Source organism: Symphalangus syndactylus, chromosome 5 (assembly GCF_028878055.3).
Source record: "Symphalangus syndactylus isolate Jambi chromosome 5, NHGRI_mSymSyn1-v2.1_pri, whole genome shotgun sequence".
Taxonomy (NCBI): domain Eukaryota; kingdom Metazoa; phylum Chordata; class Mammalia; order Primates; family Hylobatidae; genus Symphalangus; species Symphalangus syndactylus.
This window is the reverse complement of record NC_072427.2, coordinates 94,024,674-94,046,961: the sequence shown is the minus strand read 5'-3', so window position 1 is coordinate 94,046,961 and position 22,288 is coordinate 94,024,674. Positions and strand designations below refer to the sequence as shown.

At 47.6% G+C, this 22,288-nt stretch overlaps 1 protein-coding gene across 4 annotated transcripts in view; it reads left to right on the top strand.

Moving 5' to 3' along the window:
- Positions 1-22,288, top strand: part of DOP1B (DOP1 leucine zipper like protein B) — a 135,346-nt gene that overhangs the window by 37,076 nt on the left and 75,982 nt on the right. For all 4 annotated transcript variants that reach the window (XR_008657863.2, XM_055279637.2, XM_055279638.2 and 1 more), the window contains exons 3-9: positions 6,238-6,419; positions 7,482-7,652; positions 14,509-14,698; positions 17,324-17,422; positions 17,744-17,867; positions 19,866-19,975; positions 20,228-20,342. Coding sequence is in view for 3 of the 4 variants with exons in the window: in XM_055279637.2 (XP_055135612.2) it covers positions 6,238-6,419; positions 7,482-7,652; positions 14,509-14,698; positions 17,324-17,422; positions 17,744-17,867; positions 19,866-19,975; positions 20,228-20,342 (991 nt within the window). In the remaining variant the exon portion in view is untranslated. The remainder of the gene's footprint in view (positions 1-6,237; positions 6,420-7,481; positions 7,653-14,508; positions 14,699-17,323; positions 17,423-17,743; positions 17,868-19,865; positions 19,976-20,227; positions 20,343-22,288) is intronic.

The window sequence follows — 22,288 nt, the reverse complement described above, 5'->3', positions numbered from 1 at the left end:
CCCGAGTAGCTGGGACCACAGGCGCCCGCCACCAGGCCCGGCTAATTTTTTTGTATTTTTTTAGTAGAGACGGGGTTTCACCATGTTAGCCAGGATGGTCTTGATCTCCTGACCTCTGATCTGCCCACCTTGGCCTCCCAAAGTGCTGGGATTACAGGCATGAGCCACCGCACCCGGCCCCACTTTCATTCTTTAGAACAAGGAAATTCATACTGTTTTATCTAAGAAAGAAGCTTTCCTAAGTCCTGTACTTGGAAGAGGGCACCGGTGTTGTCTTTGGATACAGGGCATTAGCAGTTGTAAAGAACAGTGTTGAAGGGGTGAAGAAGTAGTATCTTTTCCTCATCCATTGCGACGTTCATGGCTGAGACCCCTATAACGAAAGAGAGATTAACGAGAGAAAAGCATGCAAATTAAGTTTTACATGGCATGAGAACCTTCAGAAATGAAGACTTGAAGAAACAGGGATTCCAGTCTGTGTTTCTATGCTTGGGTTTGATGAAGTCGCGTAGAATGACTGGATGCGGGGTGTGATGATTCAGGAATACCCCGGGGGGAATTTAGCAAGGCCTGTTTGTTCAGGTTCTTCTTGGTGCCTCTGTGAGACATTCCTTCCTTCTGGGTATAGGGCAGGACAGCTGTCACAGAGCGTTCAGGGGAGAAGGGAGGGAGAAGGTCAGAGACCTCCCTAGGCTTTATGAGCTGCCACAGGGAGGAAGGTGAGAGTATCCTTCCTGCTTCTGCTGTTTTCTCAGTTTCCCAGGTACCATATTTTGGCGTAGCATTTCATGCACCCCATTAGTATCCACCAGAGAAGTTTGCCCTAAAAATGTGCTGTCCCTCTTGTGGCTGGTGCTGGCCCTCAGTGAGACTGAAGGGCATCACGGAAAAGTCTCGTAAGGTGGAATTGCAGGGACCCCAAGTGGGAACCTCCATGGTGGCCTTTACCGCTGATCCAAGCAGCTGGTTCTGCCTTCTCCATTGGGCTACAGCTCTGAGCTTCTGCACAAAGGGTAGAGTCTCCATCTTTAAATATTCTGCTTATTTTTCAATTTGTCATTATACTAAGAGGTCATATGTGTGGATTACTTACTTTGTGCCAGGCAGTATGCTAAATTCTTTATACATGAGATCTCTTTATGCTTGTAACTTGGTGAGATATCACAGTCCTCATTTTTACAGATGAAATTTCAGCCCAGAAAGGTAGTTTGCCCAACCAGCAAATTCTGAAACTGGAATTGGCGACTCTGGTGCCCAAGCTTGCATATTTAGACCAGGCATTAGTAATAGCCTCAGTTTTGTTTATTGGTTTGTTTAGCCTTAGTTTTGAAGCACTTGCTAAGTGCGAGCCTCCATGTGGAGTGTATAAACACTCAATCTTTGTGTGATGACAGCTCCAAGGAGCAGTCTAGCAAGTTCTGTCTGGCCAAATCCAGACCTGGTTTTGATTAACTTTGTTCATGATCTCTAGATCACTCTGCTCTATGCTTGAACCTGTATGCTTGAGTCAAGCTTACCTCTCTGATGGGTGAAGAAAATGATACTTCACTGTTATATTAATTTTATTTTTCTTATCACAAAGGAAGGGTATCTTTTCATTTTTCTAAGTCCTATTGGTTCATTGCCTTTGCTCTTGCTGCATTTCTCTCTCTCTCTCTTTTTTTTTTTTTTTTTTTTTTTTTTGAGACAGAGTCTCACTCTGTCATTCAGGCTGGAGTTCAGTGGCACAATCTCGACTCACTCCAACCTCTACCTCCCAGGTTCCAGAGATTCTTCTGCCTCAGCCTCCTGAGTAGCTGGGACTGCAGGTATGTGCCATCATGCCCGGCTAATTTTTGTATTTTTAGTAGAGACCGGGTTTCACCATGTTGGCCAGGCTGGTCTCAAACTCCTGACCTCAGGCAATCTGCCCATCTTGGCCTCCCAAAGTGCTGAGATTACAGGCGTGAGCCACCACACCCGGCCTTCTTGCTGCATTTTTAAAGAAGACAACTGCAGCTTGTCTCTCTTGATAAGCAGTATGAGTTTGCCTTTAGTGCACCTTTTCTTCAACAGAAATCAGTTGCCTGTCTCAGATGGGCCTTGCTCACATTATTCACGTGGGCTGGGTACAGTGGCTGACACCTGTAATCCCAGCACTTTGGGAGGCCAATGCAGGTGGATCGATTGAGCCCAGGGGTTCGAGACCAGCCTGGGCAACATGGCGAAATCCCATCTCTACAAAATATACCAAAGATGCTGGGCATGATGGCTCAAGCCTGTAATCCCAGCACTTTGGGAGGCCAAGGCAGGTAGATCACTTGTGGCCAGGAGTTCAAGACCATCCTGGCCAATGTGGCTCAACTTGTCTCTACTAAAAAATATAAAAATTAGCCGAGTGTGGTGGCACATGCCTGTAATTCCAGCTAGTTGGGAGGCTGAGGTGGGAGAATCACTTGAACCTGGGAGGTGGAGGTTGCAGTGAGCTGAGATTGCACCACTGCACTCCAGCCTTGGTGACAGAACAAGACTCTGGCTCAAAAAAAAAAATCCCCCAAAAACAAAAAAAAAATCAGCAGGATGTGGTGGTGCACGCCTATAATTCCGGCTACTCAGGAGACTGAGGGGGGAGGATTGCTTAAGCCTGGGAGTTAGAGGTTGCAGTGAGTTGCGATCACACCACTGCATTCCAGTCTGGGTGACAGAGTGAGACCCTGTCTCAAAAAATCAAAACATGATAAACATGGTCAACATACAGTGAACAAGTTCATTCCACTTATACTGGTTACAGCCTCAGTTCTGGGTTATGTGTCTTTTTCTATGTCTTTTCCACATTACATGAAGTGAGGTAACACATGTAAATGAGAAAAAATAGCAATCAGTTCTATTAATTTGAAATGAGTGGTTGTGGTTCCTTGCAATTGCGTTCATGTGAAAAGAGATGTATCAGTCAGGATAGGGAAAGTTATGCACAGTAACAAACAATCCTCAAATCATGGTGACTTTTACAACATGGTTTATTTCTGCCTTACTGGATCAGAAAGTGGTTTCTGCTCTCTGAAATTTCTCAGGGGCTTTATCTCAACCTGCGTTTCCATAATCTTAGAGGCAGGGAAAAGAGAAGTGATAAGCTATGAGTTGGCTTTGAAGATCTGTGCCAGAAGTGACTCCCGTAATTCTATTCATCTTGTTGGCCCCAAATATGTCATGTTGCCATGCCTATACTCAAAAGAGCGGAAGAAAGGGATCCTGCTATGTGCACAGACTGAGGGAACCCCTTAGGAATCCCAGATGCTCCCCATGGGAAGTACTTAACATCTTTTTTTGCCCCAAATAGCAGAAGTCTTAGAGTATACTGAGCAAAAATGAGATTTGGTAGTGTTAAAAAGAGAAAACTCTGCTTTGACAAAAATAATGGTACAGGTCAAGACAGCTTTTAGCTCTCCTACTCTTGAATCCATGGAGAAATCTTGTTAGCCTGTGATCAGTCAGCCGTGAGAGTCGTGGAAATGTTTTCTGCAGGCTGGCCGGGCATTGCTGGTGGTGAAGCTGGGTGTTGGCTGCCTGACCGTTCTATGTGTTTGAAATTGCCCGTGAGCAAATGTACTATTTCCTGTCCATTATCCACATTCATTCCTTCTCTGCTGCTACCGTCAGTCTGTTCTCATCCTTTGTGACAGTGTGGAAGTTAAGTGGCCTCTCCTCTGTTCTTTTTTTTTTTTTTTCCTTTTTGGAACATAAGCACATTTTTTCACATTATTTTGTTAGCATTCCCTTTGTTTTAAGGTATTGCATTCTTCATAAATGATGTTTTAAGGGCTGGGCGCAGTGGCTCACACCTGTAATCCCAGCACTTTGGGAGGCTGAGGCAGGAGGATTGCATGAGCCCAGGAGTCTGAGACCAGTTGATCATTCTGGGCAATGCAGGGAGACCTTGTCTCTACAGAACAGGCTTGGTGGCATGCACCTGCAATCCCAGCTACTCAGGAGGCCAAGGTGGGAGGATCACTTGAACCTGGAGGTTGAAGCTGCATCAAACCATGATCGCACACTTGCTCTCCAGCCTCTGTAACAGAGTGCAACTCTTTTTTGATGACCACTAGTTATATCTGATTTTTTTTTTTTTTTTTTTGAGATGAGATGGAGTCTCGCCCTGTCGCCCAGGCTGGAGTGCAGTTGGCTCACTGCAACCTCTGCCTCCTGGGTTCAAGCAATTCTCCTGCCTCAGCCTCCCGAGTAGCTGGGATTATAGGCATGTGCCACCACGCCCGGCTAATTTTTTGTATCTTTAGTAGAGGCAGGGTTTCATCATGTTGGCCAGGTTGGTCTTGAACTCCTGACCTTGTGATCCACCCACCTCTGCCTCCCAAAGTGCCAGGATTATAGGTGTGAGCCACTGCGCCTGGCCATATCTGATTTTTTTTAAAGATGTCACTTTATTGAATTTGAGAATTCACTTAGACCACAGATATCTGATGGAAAATATTCTTGTTTTCCTTGTCTTCCTTTTATGTCCTGCATAACCTGAGTGTGCTTTAGAGATGGGATCGTAGTGTTTGCGTACAAGAGGAAAGTTGTCATGGCCCTGCAGTCATGAGGCTGAGGGCCAACGATTCTGATGTGGATGGAATGCAGCTGGCATTGCACATGTCTTAGATGCTCTTCCCAACTGCCCGCTTTGTTCTAGGCACTGTGCAAGGTGCTGGAGACAGCAGAGAAGAATGAGATAGTCCCTGCCCTCGCACTGCAGAGGGAAGGCCTGTTCTGCCTCCCTGAGATGGGGGCACTGAGCTAAATCACATGTGAGGAAGAATTAGCAAGGTGGCCGGAAGGGCATTTAGGCAAGGGGCAGTGAAAGGAAGGCTGGAGCCACGGATTGCAGGCAGAACAGGCAGGAGCTGTGCTTGGGAGACCTTTTAAGAAACGTGAACTTGGCTGGACGCGGTGGCCCACGGCTGTAATCCCAACAATTTGGGAGGCCGAGGTGGGTGGATCCCTTGAGGTCAGGAGTTCGAGACCAGTCTGGCCAACATGGTGAAACCCCATCTCTATTAAAAATACAAAAAATTAGCTGGATGTAGTGGTTTGTGCCTATAATCCCAGCTACTCAGGAGGCTGAGGAAGGAGAATGGCTTGAACCCAGGAGGTACAGGAGGTGGAGGTTGCAGTGAGCCAAGATCACGCCATTGCACTCCGGCCTGGGCAACAGAGCAAGACTCCATCTCAAAAAAAAAGAAGCATGAACTTTACCCTGTAGGCTTTCAGTAAATATTTGTGTGAGCAAATAAGCTACTTATGTGGATCATTCCCTGATAACATCAGACACTCTGTTACAAGATTAAGCTGGCCAGGCGCAGTGTATCACACCTGTAATTTTAGCACTTTGGGAGGCCGAGGCGGGTGGATCACGAGGTCAGGAGATCGAGACCATCCTGGCTAACACAGTGAAACCCTGTCTCTACTAAAAATACAAAAAATTAGTCAGGTGTGGTGGCGGGCGCCTGTAGTCCCAGCTACTTGGGAGGCTGAGGCAGGAGAATCACTTGAACCTGGGAGGCAGAGGTTGCAGTGAGCTGAGATCGTGCCACTGCATTCCAGCCTGGGTGACAGAGCAAGACTGCATCTCGCAAAAAAAAAAAAAAAAGATTAAGCCATGAGGGGCCTCCCACGCACAAAGCTCTGCCCATGGTTACTCGATGCCACGAAGGACGGCATCGATCTCCACACTCTCGACCTTGCTTCTCAGGTACAGCAAGCACTCTGGGATGCTTCCCGCAGATGTGTTGTGTGTCCTGCTTATGGAAGCCTAGCTCGGGACTAGCATTGCTCCAGCCCGGTGGGGTGGTGCCATTTTCCTCCTGGGGAACACGGATCTCTCCCAGCACCATCTCCAACTGGTAGAAATGTCAGGAGTCACAGCCTGGAAGGCTTTAATCCCAATCCATATCTTCTAAGTGAGCCCCTACTCATGGCTTCCTGCGATAGAGAAGCACACGGCCCTCACCCATCACGGGCTCCGAGGTGTGACTGAGAAGCTGGCCACGTACTAAGAAAGTCTTTGTGCCTGCCTCATCTCCAGCACTGCCAGAGCTGCTGTGGACTCTCGCCATGTAGTCCCTCTGCCCCTTTGTTGTGTATGTGTCTTTCTTACAGCCACACCAGGGCATGGCTGCAGTCTCTCTGGCTTCAGCAGATTCACTCTCCATTGTAAATATCACTGCCTTCTTCCTCATGTGTTTTTTTTCTCTTGTTTGACAGGCTCTTCAGAGTAACCTGAGGTACTCCTTGTTGCCAAGACGGCTCCTCATCAGCAAAAGATTAGCTCAGTGTTTGCATCCTGCCCTGCCCAGTGGTGTGCACTTAAAAGCTCTAGAAACCTACGAGATTATCTTTAAAATTGTGGGGACCAAATGGCTGGCCAAGGACTTATTTCTGTACAGGTGCGATTGCTTCTCTGCTGTGTTCCTTTTTATTACCCAAGTAACTGGTATTTCAGCTCACAAGATGAGACAATGACAAACAGGCAAAATAAGCGTAGGGCTGTATGCGCAACAATTAATCATAAAGCCATCACCAGGAGACGTCACTGGGCGCCTTCTGGAGTCTATCCGTCCTAACTTTTTTTTTTTTTTTTAATTTAAGTTCTAGGGTACATATGCACAACGTGCAGGTTTGTTACATATGTATACATGTGCCATGTTGGTGTGCTGCACCCATTAACTCGTCATTTACATTAGGTATATCTCCTAATGCTATCCCTCCCCCCACCCCACAACAGGCCCCGGAGTGTGATGTTCCCCTTCCTGTGTCCAAGTGTTCTCATTGTTCAGTCCCCACCTATGAGTGAGAACATGCCGTGTTTGGTTTTTTGTCCTTGCAATAGTTTGCTGAGAATGATGGTTTCCAGCTTCATCCATGTCCCTACAAAGGACATGAACTCATCCTTTTTTATGGCTGCATAGTATTCCATGGTGTATATGTGCCACATTTTCTTAATCCAGTCTATCATTGATGGACATTTGGGTTGGTTCCAAGTCTTTGCTATTGTGACTAGTGTCACAATAAACATACGTGTGGATGTGTCTTTATAGCAGCTTGATTTATAATCCTTTGGGTATATACCCAGTAATGCATGGCTGGGTCAAATGGTATTTCTAGTTCTAGATCCTTGAGGAATCGCCACACTGTCTTCCACAATGTTTGAACTAGTTTACAGTCCCACCAACAGTGTAAAAGTGTTCCTATTTCTCCACATCCTCTCCAGCACCCCGTTTTGACTTTTCTATAAGGGAACTTTAGGATCTGAATGTGCGGACAGCTTCATTGCCGGCTCGTTACGTAACAGTGTTTTGTGACCATCTCATGTCATACACACACATCGAAACCAGCAGTTTAAATGGCCAGCTGTTTGCTTGTGAAAACTCCCCTTGGCTGGCTTGTCACCTGGGAATTCTGACGGGGTATCTTATTTCTGCCCCGCTCCCTCTCGTTCTTTCTCGAAGCTGCGGGTTATTTCCTCTCCTGGCACACGCGGCGGTGTCGGTGAGGCCAGTGCTGCTCACCCTGTACGAGAAGTACTTCCTCCCACTGCAGAAGCTGCTCCTGCCCAGTCTGCAGGCCTTCATCGTCGGCCTGCTGCCCGGCCTCGAAGAGGGCTCCGAGATCTCCGACAGGTGCGTGGGTGTCTTGTCCAGGCTGTGTTTACTCCACTGCTTTATAAGACACGGGGAAGGGGCCAGGCGCGGTGGCTCACGCCTGTAATCCCAGCACTTTGGGAGGCCGAGGTGGGTGAATCACAAGGTCAGGAGATCGAGACCATCCTGGCTAACACGGTGAAACCCCGTCTCTACTGAAAATAAAAAAATTTAGCCAGGCGTGGTGGCGGGCGCCTGTAATCCCAGCTACTCGGGAGGCTGAGGCAGGAGAATGGTGTGAACCCGGGAGGCGGAGTTTGCAGTGAGCCGAGATTGTACCACTGCACTCCAGCCTGGGCAACAGACTCCATCTCAAAAAAAAAAAAAAAAAAGGACACGGGGAAGGAAGTGCAGAGACACGGGAAGCAGTAGTAGGTGTGGAGGTCGGGTTGCTCTTTCACATTTCCTTGGTGGTTGTGATTTCAAATTCCTCCCGGGAATCTCTCTGTGTCTCTTTACCAAAGGGGAAGTCCCGAGCCTGGAGAGATGAGATCCTTTACGCAGAGAGAAATGTAGCTCATTAATAAGGGACACCATAGTGCAGGGTTCCCATGATCTCCTGTCCCGTTACGGAGTTACCCACGGAGTCACCATGTGTGGAGGGGAAGACATACCCTCTTAGGGCGCCTAGTGTGGAGGAAATGAATGGACCCTTTCCTGGGCACTTGCAGCGTGCATTACACACATGATCACATTGTGTAATGAATTCCTCTGCTCCAGGAGTTACCTCCATTTACAGGTGAGGATCAGAGGGTAAGAAGGTTTCCCAGTCGCACAGTCAGCAAGCCCCAGAGCTGGGATTCTATTCTACTGTATCTATCGGATTCTTTTTTTTTTTTTTTTTTTGAGACAGAGTCTTGTTCTACCACCCAGGCTGGAGTGCAGTGGTGCGATCTCGGCTCACTACAACCTCCACCTCCTGGGTTCAAGTGATTCTGCCGCCTCAGCCTCCCAAGTAGCTAGGATTACAGTCACGTGCCACCACACCCAGCTAATTTTTGTATTTTTGGTAGAGATGGGGTTTCCCTTTGGTGGCCAGGCTGGTCTCAAACTCCTGACTGCAAGTGATCTGCCCACCTCAGCCTCCCAAAGTGCTGGGATTACAGGCGTGAGCCACCGCGCCCAGCGCATATCGGATTCTAAAGTCCTTCTTCTTTCCATTAAACTAGGCTGCTTCTAAATTAAAAAGCAAAGCCAGGGCAGGGCTTGAAAATGCAATTTAGTGTGATGCGAAGCAGAATATCTTGACAGATTTCAGTAGCACCTTGGAGAAATCTATAACACTCATATACACAAAAGTTCATGTAGCTTTTTTTTTTATTTTGTGGTCACTGCTTAGGAATGGGAGAAAGTGTGTATCTGTTCAGACTATTGAGTATGGCTGGGCACGGTGGCTCACACCTGTAATCCCAGCACTTTGGGAGGCCAGAGCAGGTGGATCACTTGAGGTCAGGAGTTCAAGACCAGCCTGGCCAACATGGTGAAACCCTATATCTACTAAAAATACAAAAAAATTAGCCAGACATGGTGGTGTGCACCTGTAATCCCAGCTGCTTAGGAGGCTGAGGCAGGGGAATAGCTTGAGCCCACGAGGTGAAGGTTGCAGCGAGCCGAGATTGCACCACTGCACTCCAGCCTGGGCGACAGAGTAAGACAGACTACGTCTTGGAAAAAAACAAACAAACAAACAAACCAGACTATTGAGTATATACAGTGACTTTTGTTTCTGGAGAAGTATAAAGTAAGAACTCACTTCCAGCTTATTAACTCTTCTGAGAGATGCCACAGTGATTCACCTCTGTTAATGGCACCTGTTTTAAGAGCCCATGTTCAGTCACTGGTGACTTTTGTGCTTGTAAAAGCTTCCATGTGATGACACAATGCACTGCTCATATTTCCCTGTGCTGGAGGCCCTAGTCAGGTCACCCTTTCCTGTGGTAGTAGCTGTGACTGAGGGGTGCAGGAGGCTGGAGTGGAACCCAGGAATCAATCTAAGGTCCATTTGCACGGCTCCCCCAGCCTCAAGTAAACCAAGTAATCAGAATGGTTTGAAGGGTTATTTAGGAAGTGGCCAAGGGTGCATTTCATGAGCTCTATATCAGGACTTGACAGATGTAACCAAAACATTGCGCTTTAACCATTTCAAGCTCTCACATAGACCAGGTGTTGGCTCTCCATTTTCGAAAGGAGAATCCACCTTTACAGTTTCCACCTTAGGAGGCAGAATCTGTCTCGTTGCGGTTTTAAGCCCAGCGCCAGGCCCTGTGGCTGGTACATGGTAAAACTTGGTAAGTGTGTGTTGAGTTAATGAGTGGTCCAGGTCACATAGGAGGCAGCTGGAGGACATTACCAGACTCCATGCCAATGGACTCCTAATCCCAGGCCCTTTCTAGAAGTTCTGCTATGTTTATGTTCTGATGACAGATAGGTGAGTATATGTCCTACATGATTTTTCCATCATTGGACAGATGAACACGTTAGTTCTCTAAAGCTTACTGTGATCTTTTAAATCTGTGTGAATCACACTAGAAGTGTAAATAGTTGGAGTGTTTTTGTTTTCTTAGTTGATAAATGAAGGTTCATTTGAACAGTTGTTAAAGTTGCTTAACACTGATGGTTTTTTCCAAATATCATGATTTCTTGACATCGAACCAAGAGCCAAGTAAAGCTTCATGAATCACTGAATCTATTTAGCTGCGACAGAAAACCAAATGCAATGTGGCACCCAGAAGTGATTAGTTATCAGCTCTCCAAGGTGGATGCCAGTGAAAGGTTATACAATAATCTCTGAGTCAGTGTGTTGCAGCCACAGTAATTGAAGTGACTGTGCAAGATTTTTTGGTTGCTGTATCCATTTTAGTCTGAGACGGTTTGGTAACTGTTCCCAAAAGTGCTTGGGTAGCCAGGTGGGACTACAGGCACGCACCATGACACCCAGCTAATTTTTGTATTTTTAGTAGAGAAGGGGTTTCACCATGTTGGCCAGGCTGGTCTTGAACTCCTGGCCTCAAATGATCCGCCTGCCTCAGCCTCCCAAAGTGCTGGGATTACAGGCATGAGCCACTGCACCCAGCACCAACATTTCTTTTGGTTGGTTTCAGGCCCTGTGATGATGGTCTGTGCTGGTTCGAGGCTTTTTTTTACTCCCTCTTTAGCGCTGTTTCTGACTTGCAGTTTATGGTACAGGGTGCTGTCGTCACTGCCCTGCCTCTTCAGTTTCAGATGATTGTACCAAAGTGGTGCTGTCTTGTGACAGCTTGGCTTTCCGTGGTTGTCCTTTCGGCAAGCAGCTGCAGAACCAAAGTTGTGGAGTGCTTGGGATTTGCAGTGCCCGGCCCATGCCACTCACCTGCTCTCAGTTGTGAAGAGTGGAGCATGCCAGTGTCATTTGAAGGAGCTGTGTTTGCAGGAGGCATGAGAAAGCATAAGCCGGGATGAGTTAGGAAGGATGGAAATACTTGGGGTGTGGAAGTTAGGTTGTTTTTTTTTTTTAAATGTTTGTTGGTTTTTTGTTTGTTTTTGTTTTGTTTTTTGAGATGGAGTCTCACTCTCTTGCCCAGGCTGGAGTGCAGCGGTGCAGTCTTGGCACCCTGCAGCCTCCACCTCCTGGGTTCAAGCAATTCTCCTGCCTCAGCCTCACGAGAAGCTGGGATTACAGGTGCAAAACACCATGCCCGGCTAATTTTTGTATTTTTAGTAGAGACGGGGTTTTACCATGTTGGCCAGGCTGAACTTGAACTCCTGAGCTCAAATGATCCACCTGCCTTGGCCTCCCAAAGTGCTGGGATTACAGGTGTGAGCCACCGTGCCTGGCCCATTTGTTCGTTTTGAATTAAAAGTTTAGGGTTCCCGGCGGGGCATGGTGACTCATGCCTGTAATCCCAGCACTTTTTGGAGGCCGAGGTGGGTGGGTTACCTGAGGTCAGGTGTTCAAGACCAGCTTGGCCAACATGGTGAAACCCCGTATCTACCAAAAAAAAAAATACAAAAATTAGCCAGGCATGGTGGCGGCTGCCTGTAATCCCAGCTACTCAGGAGGGTGAGCCAGGAGAATCACTTGAACCTGGGAGGCGGAGGTTGCAGTGAGCCAAGGTCATGCCATTGCACTCCAGCCTAGGCAACGAGTGAAACTCCGTCTCAAAAAAAAAAGTGTAGGGTTCTGTACTGTAAACTGCACACTAATATTGGAATTTAACAACCGAGATGATCATAGTAACTCTTGTTGAGTAGGAAGTTACTTCGTTTTTAACCCCGGTTATTTTGCTCTCTCATACCAAAGGTTTGTCATAGTTGCTGTTGTTTCTACTGTGATGTCATTTAAATTGTTAGTATGCATCCATTTTTTTTTAGAATAAAATGATACTTACAAAATAAAGCTGGCTGGGCACAGTGGCTCACACCTGTAGTCCCAGCACTGAGATGCCATGCAGGGCAGATCACTTGAAGCCAAAAGTTCAAGACCAGCCTGGGCAACATGATGAAACCCTGTCTATATACAAAATGCAAAAATTAGCCCAGTGTGGCGGCATGGGTGTGTAGTCCCAGCTACTCAGAGGCTGAGCGAGGAAAATTGATTGAGCCCAGGAGGTCAGGGCTGCAGTGAGCTGTGTTCGTGCCACTGCACTCCAGCCTGGGTGACAGAGTAAGACCCTGCCTCAAAAAAAGAAAAAAAAAATTTATTTCTTTAATAGAAAGCTAGTAGCCAGTTTTCAGAATATTGAAGAGATAACATAGGCAGCATTTCCCAAACCTTTTGAGGGTGGAACCCCTCTTCTGTGGAACATCTCTAGTGGCCAGTGTTCCATGGAACATACTTTGGGAATATGCAGTTCTAAGTAAAGGGGGACTGTGACACCACGGTGTGTACATTATAGTGTTTGTGATGATTTCAGAGTTGGGCAAAGACAAGCTCTATTTGTTTACTCAGCCTTTAATAGAAGACCAATCAATAACCTCAGCCACTAAATCACCCTGTGTACTTCTTCTGTACACTTAGCCATTACTTATGCCTCTTCATTTTTATTTTTTCTAAGAAGACGGTACCATGCATTATTTCCTGCAGTATTTTACAGGACCCCAAAAAGTTCAGACTAATTTTAAGGAGAACAAAATGCACTTTTAATATAACACGATGGTAGATATTTTTGAAGGAAATACAAAAAAATTATCTGAGGGGTTTTTTGAGTGCCAACCTGGAGTCAGATGCTCAAATAGGCACTGGGGCTGTGACAGCAAACAGAGCGGACCTAGTAGTAATTGCAGGCGGCATGGCCCAAGCATTAGGTCTGTTCTCCTGGGTTGAGTGTTGGTTTTTTTTTTTTGTTTGTTTGTTTTTTTGAGACAGAGTCTCACTCTGTTGCCCAGTCTGGAGTGCAGTGAAGCCCTCTCGGCTCACTGCAACCTCCGCCTCCCGGCTTCAAGCAATTCTCCTGCCTCAGCCTCCCCAGTAGCTGGAATTACAGGCACCTGCCATCATGCCTGGCTAATTTTTGTATTTTTAGTAGAGACAGGGTTTCACCATCTTGTCCAGGCTGGTCTCAAACTCCTGACCTCAGGTGATCCACCGGCCTTAGCCTCCCAGAGTGCTGGGATTACAGGCGTGAGCCACCGTGCCCAGCCGAACTGTTTTTTTGTTTTTTTTCGAGGGGACTCTCGCTTCCTTCTCACAACATCTCCACAAGGTCGAGGCTCCTTCCCCTGTCTTTTAGCTGAGCACAGGCATGCACAGATGTTAAACTTGTCCTAGGTCCTGCAGCTAGGAAGCATCACAACCAGGATCTGGACACAGGAGGGCCAACTCTGGCAAGCTCGGTGAACCAACACATTCCACCGGGTTGGTTTTTCTGTCATTGTTTTCTGTGGTCTTTGCAGATAGGAAGCATGTGAGAAACTGAATCCTTTCAGGTAATGAGTCAGATCCTTCGTGGGGTGATATCCCTTAGGGGGAATGTGCCTCTGCTGTTTTACTGGTAGATGCTGTCACCCAGCCTGCAGATTGTGTGCACTGCGGACAGGGAAAGGGCCGCAGTCAGCTGCAGGGACACCACCGAACAGACATGGGCCTGGCCTTGGTCAGCATCAGTGGAAAAACAAGCCCTGATCCACTGGTGACGCTGCTTTTCTTAAAGGATGCGTGAGAAGGTGCTGACTTTGTATCATGGGAGACCTAGATAAAGATAAGAGGCGAACAAATGCCCGGCCTCAGCACAAGGGCCCCTGGGAGCGGGAATCAGCACATGCAGGTCCTGTGGGCAGACTGAAAGGAAACACCACTCCAGGCTGATGGAATTTGCAGGGTCGTGGGAGGCAGGCAGATTTGCCCCTAGTATTTCTAAAGGCAGATGTCACTTGGCACATTTTTGGCTGTGCTCAGGTTGGTGGCATCTAATTGCTTAAGTCTTTGATCAGTCTCCTCAGCATATGCTTGTTTTTGATACATGAATGGCTCCTTCCACCTTTCTGTGAAGTGGCTGACCTGCCCATCCCTCTTATGGTGGAACCTCCCTTCCGTGAGCACCTAGGCATCTGTGGCGCGGCCAGGGTGGAGATGGGTCTCTGCCCCGCCATGCACGACTGCTTAGACACTTTCCATTGGCCAAGACACTGCGCTGCCTAGTGACATTGGTTTTAGCAAATCCAGGATCAGTGTGACAGCCAGCAGGTGGACACACACAGCAGAGTGAGAGATGGCAGCGGCTCCCGGCGATGAGGAAGGTGGGGCTTCCCCAGCCAGGCGAATCCGCTGTGGTTCTTCATGCAGCATTCACAGAGCAGTCTGCAGTGGGACTCGGGAAGACGGGACGAGCCCTTGAACCCTATCCTCTCTCATCAACAGAACGGATGCTCTGCTCCTGAGACTGTCGCTGGTGGTTGGCAAAGAGGTGTTTTACACCGCCCTCTGGGGGAGCATCCTGGCCAGCCCGTCCATCCGCCTCCCTGCCTCAGTCTTCGTGGTGGGCCACATCAACAGGGATGCCCCCGTCCGGGAGCAGAAGTACATGCTGGGGAACAATCACCAACTCACGGTGGGTGCTGTGTTCCTCATGGGGCGTGGGGAGGAGGCGACACGTGGGCACAGCATCCTCATGGGCAGGTTGTCACTGAAGCTGCAAAGGGACATCCAGGAAAGGGAGGTGCACCAAGCTTGAGTCTGGGTAACGAACGGCTGAGCAAGGCGAGAAGGAGGCCTTGTGCAGTTGAGGCTGGTGGTGGCTTTTTTAACATATGCATTAAGTTGTTTTTTTTTTTTTTGAGATGGAGTCTTGCTCTGTCGCCCAGGCTGGGGTGCAGTGGCACAACCTCGACTCACTGCAACCCTCGCCTCCCGGGTTCAAGCAATTCTCCTCTCTCAGCCTCCCGAGTAGCTGGGATTACAGGCACCCACCACCACGCCCGGCTAATTTTTGTGTTTTTAGTAGAGATGGGGTTTCACCATGTTGGCCAGGATGGTCTCGAACTGCCTGCCTGGCAGGTGATCCACCCACCGCAGCCTCCCAAAGTGGCATTAAGATTCATACATTCGAATAAGTGTTCACACCCTCAGAGGTCCCTTCTGGAGGCCCCTGGCTTTGCAGAAATGTGCTTAGCTGCACACGGCGCTCAGACGGCCTGTGCACGCAGGGGGTCTGCTGCATTGGCAGGTCTTTGTTTCCTTCCTCTGGCCTGTGTCACGGGGGCCACTGCCCACTCCTACATGGAAACCCCCTCCTCCCTTGTCGTCCTCCCCCTGCTCTCCTGTCTCTGTTGGCTGCTCTCAAACCTGAATTATCGGGGTTCCCCAGGTATCCATCTCCAGGCCCTTCAAGGGAAGCTCTCTTCCGTGGTAACGACATCCCTTCTCGTGCCATTAGAAATGGTAACCTCCCAGATCTTTGTCTCTTTTCCCCAAACCTGCCTCTTGTGCTTTTATGGCTTGCTGTCTTTCGCCACCTGGTGGTGTTGCCACACTTTGATCTTAAAGTGTTCAGATTGAATTCTCAGGCGAGATCCACAGCTGAGTGTGAATTACCCTCTGATTCCATTTCTCCTTGCAAAATGGGGGTTGTAGACCTGCCTCACAGGATCTCTCTGAGGACAAGGTGGAAAAATGGATGAAAAGCGCCTCGTGCAATGATCAGGACACGGGAGATCCCGATGAACGTGTCCCTTTCCTGCCCTGTCAGTATCCCCTTTGTCTCTTTCTCTCCATCGTCTCAGCTTTGCTCTGGCTCCTTGTCTCTTACTCTTGGATCTGACTGGTTTTTCCCCCATCCCAAATCTGCTTAGAGATTTGGGATGGGGAGAAAGCCTAGCTTTGCTCATATGTATCCTGTGCTTTAAAAATGTCTGACTTCCCAGCTGGGTGTGGTGACTCATGCCTGTAATCTCAGCACTTTGGGAGCCTGAGGCAGGTGAATCACTTGAGGTCAGGAGGTCAAAAGCAGCCGGGCCAACATGGTGAAACCCCACGTTTATTAAAAATACAAAAATTAGCCTGGGCGCAGTGGCTCATGCCTGTAATCTCAGCACTTTGGGAGTCCGAGGTGGGTGGATTACCTGAGGCCAGGAGTTCAAGACCACCCTGGCCAACATGGCGAAACCCCGTCTCTACTAAAAATACAAAAATGAGCTGGGTGTGGTGATGGGCGCCTGTAATCCCAGCTACTCAGGAGGCTGAGACAAAGGAATCGCTTGAACCTGGGAGGCGGAGGTTGCAGTGAGCTGAGATTGCACCACTGCACTCCAGCCTGGGTGTCAAAGCGAGACTCTGTCTGAAAAACAAACAAAAATTAACAGAGCATGGTGGCGGGCACCTATAATCCCAGCTACTCAGGTGTCTGAGACACGAGAATCGCTTGAACGCAGGAGGCAGAGGTTGCAGTGAGTCAAGATCATACCACTGCAGTCCAGCCTGAGTGACAGAGCAAGACCCTGTCTCAAAGAAAAAAAATATATATATCTGACTTCCCATTGCCAACAGCTATAGTCCAAGCTCAAGAGCATTCTAACCATCTGCTCCCAGCCACAGCACCTCACTCTTCCCTGCAGGCCCTGCGCTCCCACACGACTGCCACGGGGCCTGGCCTCACAGTGCCTTTGCTCCTGGCCATTCCCGTCTGTCCCACTGGCTGTCCATTCCTGCCCTTCTTTGCGGTCTCAGTGTAGCTCCTTCCTGTCCTTCAAGCCCAGCTTTCCCATGGAACATCAGTGTTCTCTGCAGTTGAAAGAGTTCTCTTCTAAATTCTGAGCATTTGTCTGTGGCTCTAATTTCTTATGCATCTCTAGTCTACCTATCTGTATTAGAAAAGACACTCAAAATATCTACTGAATTGATCAGGAATTATTTTCCCGTGTGTCTTCAGAGCTTTAGTTTAAGGTTCCTGTTGGATCCTTTCTGGGATCATAGAATTTGAGATCATAGAACCCGGCCATCTGGTCCAAACCCCTCCGGCTCTCACATGGAACAGTGAGGTCTGCAGCTGAATGTCTTCTCCGATGTCACACAGCCTGTGGCTTCCAGAGCTAGAACCCACGCCCTCCTGACCTGTGGCTACTGGTTCTCTTCTGAGTGATATAACACAGGAGTTTCAAGATTCCTGGGAAAGGTTACTTTCATTTTTATGACCATAAAGAGTAGCCTGAAAATGCTAATGCCATTTGATCGTTTACAGGTGAAATCTTTGTGTGCCTCCCTGTTGGACTCAAATGTTCTTGTGCAAAGAAATAATCTGGAAATCGTTCTGTTTTTCTTCCCATTTTATACCTGTCTGGTAAGTCATTTGTACTCTTCTAGTAAGTCACTGGTGTTTCCCAAGGGGTGGGATATAGATCTCAAGCCGTTTGTCGTACAAGGACAGCTCAGCCACTCATGGGCGTTATTTGCTGGTAGCCAGTGAAAAGTCCTTGTTCATTTTTGCAAGGATAGCATTTTCATTGCACCTATTGAATAGCTTCTTTCCATGGGTAATGTGTAAGGAACCAGCCCTTTTTGAGATAGAGCTTTGTAGACCAGCAAGGAAGGGCTGCGTGTCAAAAAGTCAGCAATCTACGCTATTGTTCCCTTGCAGTAAATTTCTCTGTTCTTCTAATAGGATTCCAATGAGAGAGCCATCCCCCTCCTCAGATCTGACATCGTGCACATTCTCTCGGCCGCCACCCAGACCCTACTGAGAAGGGACATGTCCCTGAACAGAAGACTGTATGCGTGGTTACTAGGTACTGAGCAGTATGCACCCTTTTAAAGTCAAAGTTAATGTGAAACCTTTTAGTGCTGACTTCTGGAATAAGATTTGGTCTTGGTGATGTATCTCTGAATCATGGAGTATGGAAAGATACCACAATGAGTAAATATGGCACTGGTCAGTTGAGGTCTGCTGCCTACAGATAGCTTGGTTATTTTGCAGTTTCTTTTTAAAAAAGGGGAAGTAATAAGTGGGATTTTTAAAATGCCAACTGAATTCCATTTAAGAGCTTGAAATACCACCAAAAAATGGTAGCGAAACCTTATTCAAGTAGAAGCCTATCGCTATGGAGAAGTTTCATGGGATGAGGGTGTACTGTGGAGAAAACTTACAAATATTGTGGAAGATGTGTAAATAAAGGAGGAGGTTTTGTGTAAGTGGAAATGTTTTGGTAGACATTTGGATAACTTTGGAGATCACGAGAGCCCCTGGGCCATGTTTCTGTGTGTCAGAGTGTGTGGACTGCCTATAAATTTGTTGGCAAAGGGCCCTTGACTGTTGGTTGGAAGGCCTCCCAGGGACAGAGTCTAGGAAATTGCAACTTTAAAGATAACACGTTCATGAATTTTCTAAAGTCCCATATTCGCGTACCTAAGAAAACGTGGTATGCAAAATGATTGTGACAGGACTTTACAGCTCCGATTAACTCTCAACATTTAGATCTTTTTTTTCCTTTTTGAGATGGAGTTTCACTCCGTCGCCCAGGCTGGAGTGCAGTGGTGCAATCTCAGCTCACTACAACCTCTGCCTCCCAGGTTCGAGTGGTTCTCCTGCCTCAGCCTCCCAAGTAGCTGGGATTACAGGCACCCACCACCCGGCTGGGTAATTTTTGTATTTTTAGTAGAGATGGGGTTTCACCCTGTTGCCCAGGCTGATCTTGGACTCCTGACCTCAGGTGATCTGCCCACCTCTTCCTCCCAAAGTGCTGGAATTACACGCCACCGCACTCAGCCTAGCATTCAGATCTTATCAAAGATCTGTACCAAAGATCTTACCAAAGTCAAGAAGTCCTCTTCAGTCCTTCCTGCTCTTCTCCCTAGTTATAAAACTTTAAAAAGTCATTGCATGGAAGCTTACTAAGGATTTTAAGAAGACTATTTGTAGGCTCTTTAAGGATTTGTATGTAAAGGATGATTTTGTTAAAGGCACAGCTCTGCTCCTATGGGGCTTGATATGCTGTGTGGAAGACACTGGGCCTGACCACAGCGCCAGCTCTGACTCACTTAGTTGCGGTCCCAGGAGCCCCATATTCTTTGCCCATACCATGAGGATGCACTTCCTTGCCCTGAGAACCTTGCAGACTTATCCAGGGCTCCAGCTGATGGGAGCATGTGCATGAGAATACCTGGATCTCACATAATGCTGGACAAAAAAACACTGGTTTTAAAAAGTGATCCTCAGCCAGGCATGGTGGCTCATGCCTGTAATCCCAGCACTTTGGGAGGCCGAGGCAGGTGGATCACCTGAGGTCAGGAGTTCAAGACCAGCCTGGCCAACATGCTGAAACCCCTTCTCTACTAAAAAATACAACTGATTCTTCTGCCTCAGCCTCCCAAGTAGCTGGGATTACAGGCGTGTGCCACCACGCCTGGCTAATTTTTTTGTATTTTTAGTAGAGATGGGGTTTCATCATGTTGGCCACGCTGGTTTCAAACTCCTGACCTCAGGTGATCCGCCTGCCTTGGCCTCCCAAAGTGCTGGGATTACAGGCGTGAGCCACCGCGCCCAGCCAACAGGGTGAATTCTCAGAACAAACTAAATTGATACCCATTAAGATGGAATTCTGCCTGTCTGATCATTAGCCACACCACTGTCAGAAGAAGAAAATCTGACGTGGTCTATCTGGATCTGATTTTGGTTTTCCGTCAGAGGAATGATATTTTTAAAAATATTGGAGCATGAGACTTTTGCACGATATGATGTCCTTTAAAAGCAAAGCTCTCTTTACAGCTCGGCGCTTATTCTTTTATAGGCTCAGACATTAAAGGAAATACCGTTGTGCCAGAATCTGAAATCTCAAATTCTTATGAAGACCAGTCGTCTTATTTTTTTGAAAAATACTCCAAGGATCTTTTAGTTGAGGTAAAGGAGCATTTCTGGAAAGTTCAGGGCATCCTTGGTGACGATTCTGCAGTGGATTTCTTTGGGAGGCTTCTACGTAGGCAGTGAGCACGTTCCTTGGCCCCTGGTTTGGGGAACTGCAGGGTATTTGTTGCATGCTGGGTGACTGGTTTTCCTTCTGTCCCAGAGTATTTAACAATTAGAATAGCCAGTAATGTTGTTACACTTTATGATATACGATATTCTAATATTTGGCTTTTTTTAAATAAATAGGGTTTGGCTGAGATATTGCATCAGAAGTTCATAGATGCTGACGTGGAGGAACGCCATCATGCATACCTGAAGCCTTTTCGCGTCCTCATCAGTCTGCTTGACAAGCCAGAAATAGGTAATGTTAGAAATACTGCTACCATCCTATGCTGAATACAGATTACCTGTTTTCAGGGAAACACAACATGGTGAGATACAACCAAAGCGTTACTTTGAATATAATTTAATCTTTGGAATTTCACAACTTTGAAGTCATGTTACATGGTTCAGTGATCATATCTGTGGTCACTTAAAAGTTTTGCATGGCTGGGCGCAGTGGCTCATGCCTGTAATCCTAGCACTTTGGGAGGTACAGGAAGGAAGATCACTCGAGCTCATGGATTTGAAACCAGCCTGGGTAATATGGCTGAAAAGCCATGTTGAAAAACCCCATCTCTATAAAAAAATACAAAAACATTAGCCAGGCGTGGTGGTGCTTCCCTGTAGTCCCAGCTACCAAGTGGCTGAGGTGGGAAGACCACCTGAGCCCAGGGGGTCGAGGCTGCAGTGAGCTGCGATTGCACTATGGCATTACAGCCTGGGTGACAGAGACTCAGTCTGAAAAAAAAGTTTTGCACAATAATTTGAACATTTTTGTTAGGAAAATACCTTTGAGCTCCTATAGTGTGTACAGAACACGTGGTATTTCCTTTTTAAGACTGTTTTTTCAATGTCATACATAAAATGAGCTCTGGTTTGATTTTCAATTAAGTAGGGGACCCCCTCCATCTTTTTGTCCTGGGATCTTGGACAAGCCACTTCTTTTCACTGACATTTTCACTGTAAAATGAAGGGGGTTGAACTAGACTCTGGTCACCAAAGGCTCCCTTCTTAGATACTATGGTCCTATGAACATAGGTTGAGAAAAGTGACCTTCTCTCACTATTTATTTATTTATGAATGAATGAATTAACGAATGAAAGAATGGCAGAGTCTTGCTCTGTTGCCCAGGCTGGAGTGCAGTGGCACAATCTTGGCTCACTAAATCCTCTGTCTCCTGGGTTCAAGCAATTCTCCTGCCTCAGCTTCCCCAGTAGCTGGGATTACAGGCATGTGCCACCATGCCTGGCTAATTTTTGTATTTTCAGTAGAGACAGGATTTCATCATCTTGGCCAAGCTGGTCTCGAACTCCTGACCTCAAGTGATCCGCCCGCCTCAGCCTCCCAAAGTGCTGGGATCACAGGTGTGAGCCACCACGCCCAGCCCTCTCCCTCACTTTAAAAAGAATTTGCGGCCAGGTGTGGTGGCTCACGCCTGTGATCCCAGCACTTTGGGAGGCTGAGGCAGGTGGATCAGGAGGTCAGGAGTTCAAGACCAGCCTGCCCAACATGGTGAAACCCCATCTCTACTAAAAATACAAAGATTAGCTGGGCATGGTGGCACGTGCCTGTAGTCCCAGCCACTCAGGAGGCTGAGGCAAGAGAATCGCTTGAACCAGGGAGATGGAGGTTGCAGTGAGCCGAGATTGCGCCACTGCACTCCAGCCTGGTAGCAGAGCAAGACTCCATCACAAAAAGAAAAGAAATTTGCAACCAGGTGTGGTGGCTCATGCCTGTAATCCCAGCACTTTGGGAAGCTGAGGCAGGTGGATCACCTGATGTCAGGAGTTCAAGACCATCCTGGCCAACACAGTGAAACCCCATTCCTACTAAAAACACAAAAATTAGCCAGGCATGACAGTGCATACCTGTAATCCCAGCTACTCGGGAGGCTGAGGCAGGAGAATTGCTTGAACCCAGGAGGTGGAGGTTGCAGTGAGCTGAGATTGCACCATTGCACTCCAGCCTAGGCAACAGAGTGAGACTCCATCTCAAGAAAAAGAAATTTGCTACCATATCAGCTCACTTTAAGGTCTACATCTGCTTATGTGAGCCCTACACCAGGGAAAAGATCCCCATCTCTTCCATTGGATTGCAAGCCTAAGAATGTCATTTCAGTGCTCCAGGTGTACCTGCCTCCTGGTAGCTGTTTGCAGAGAACAAGAGAGCTGAGGGCTGGCCGGGTGCCGTGGCTCACGCCTGTAA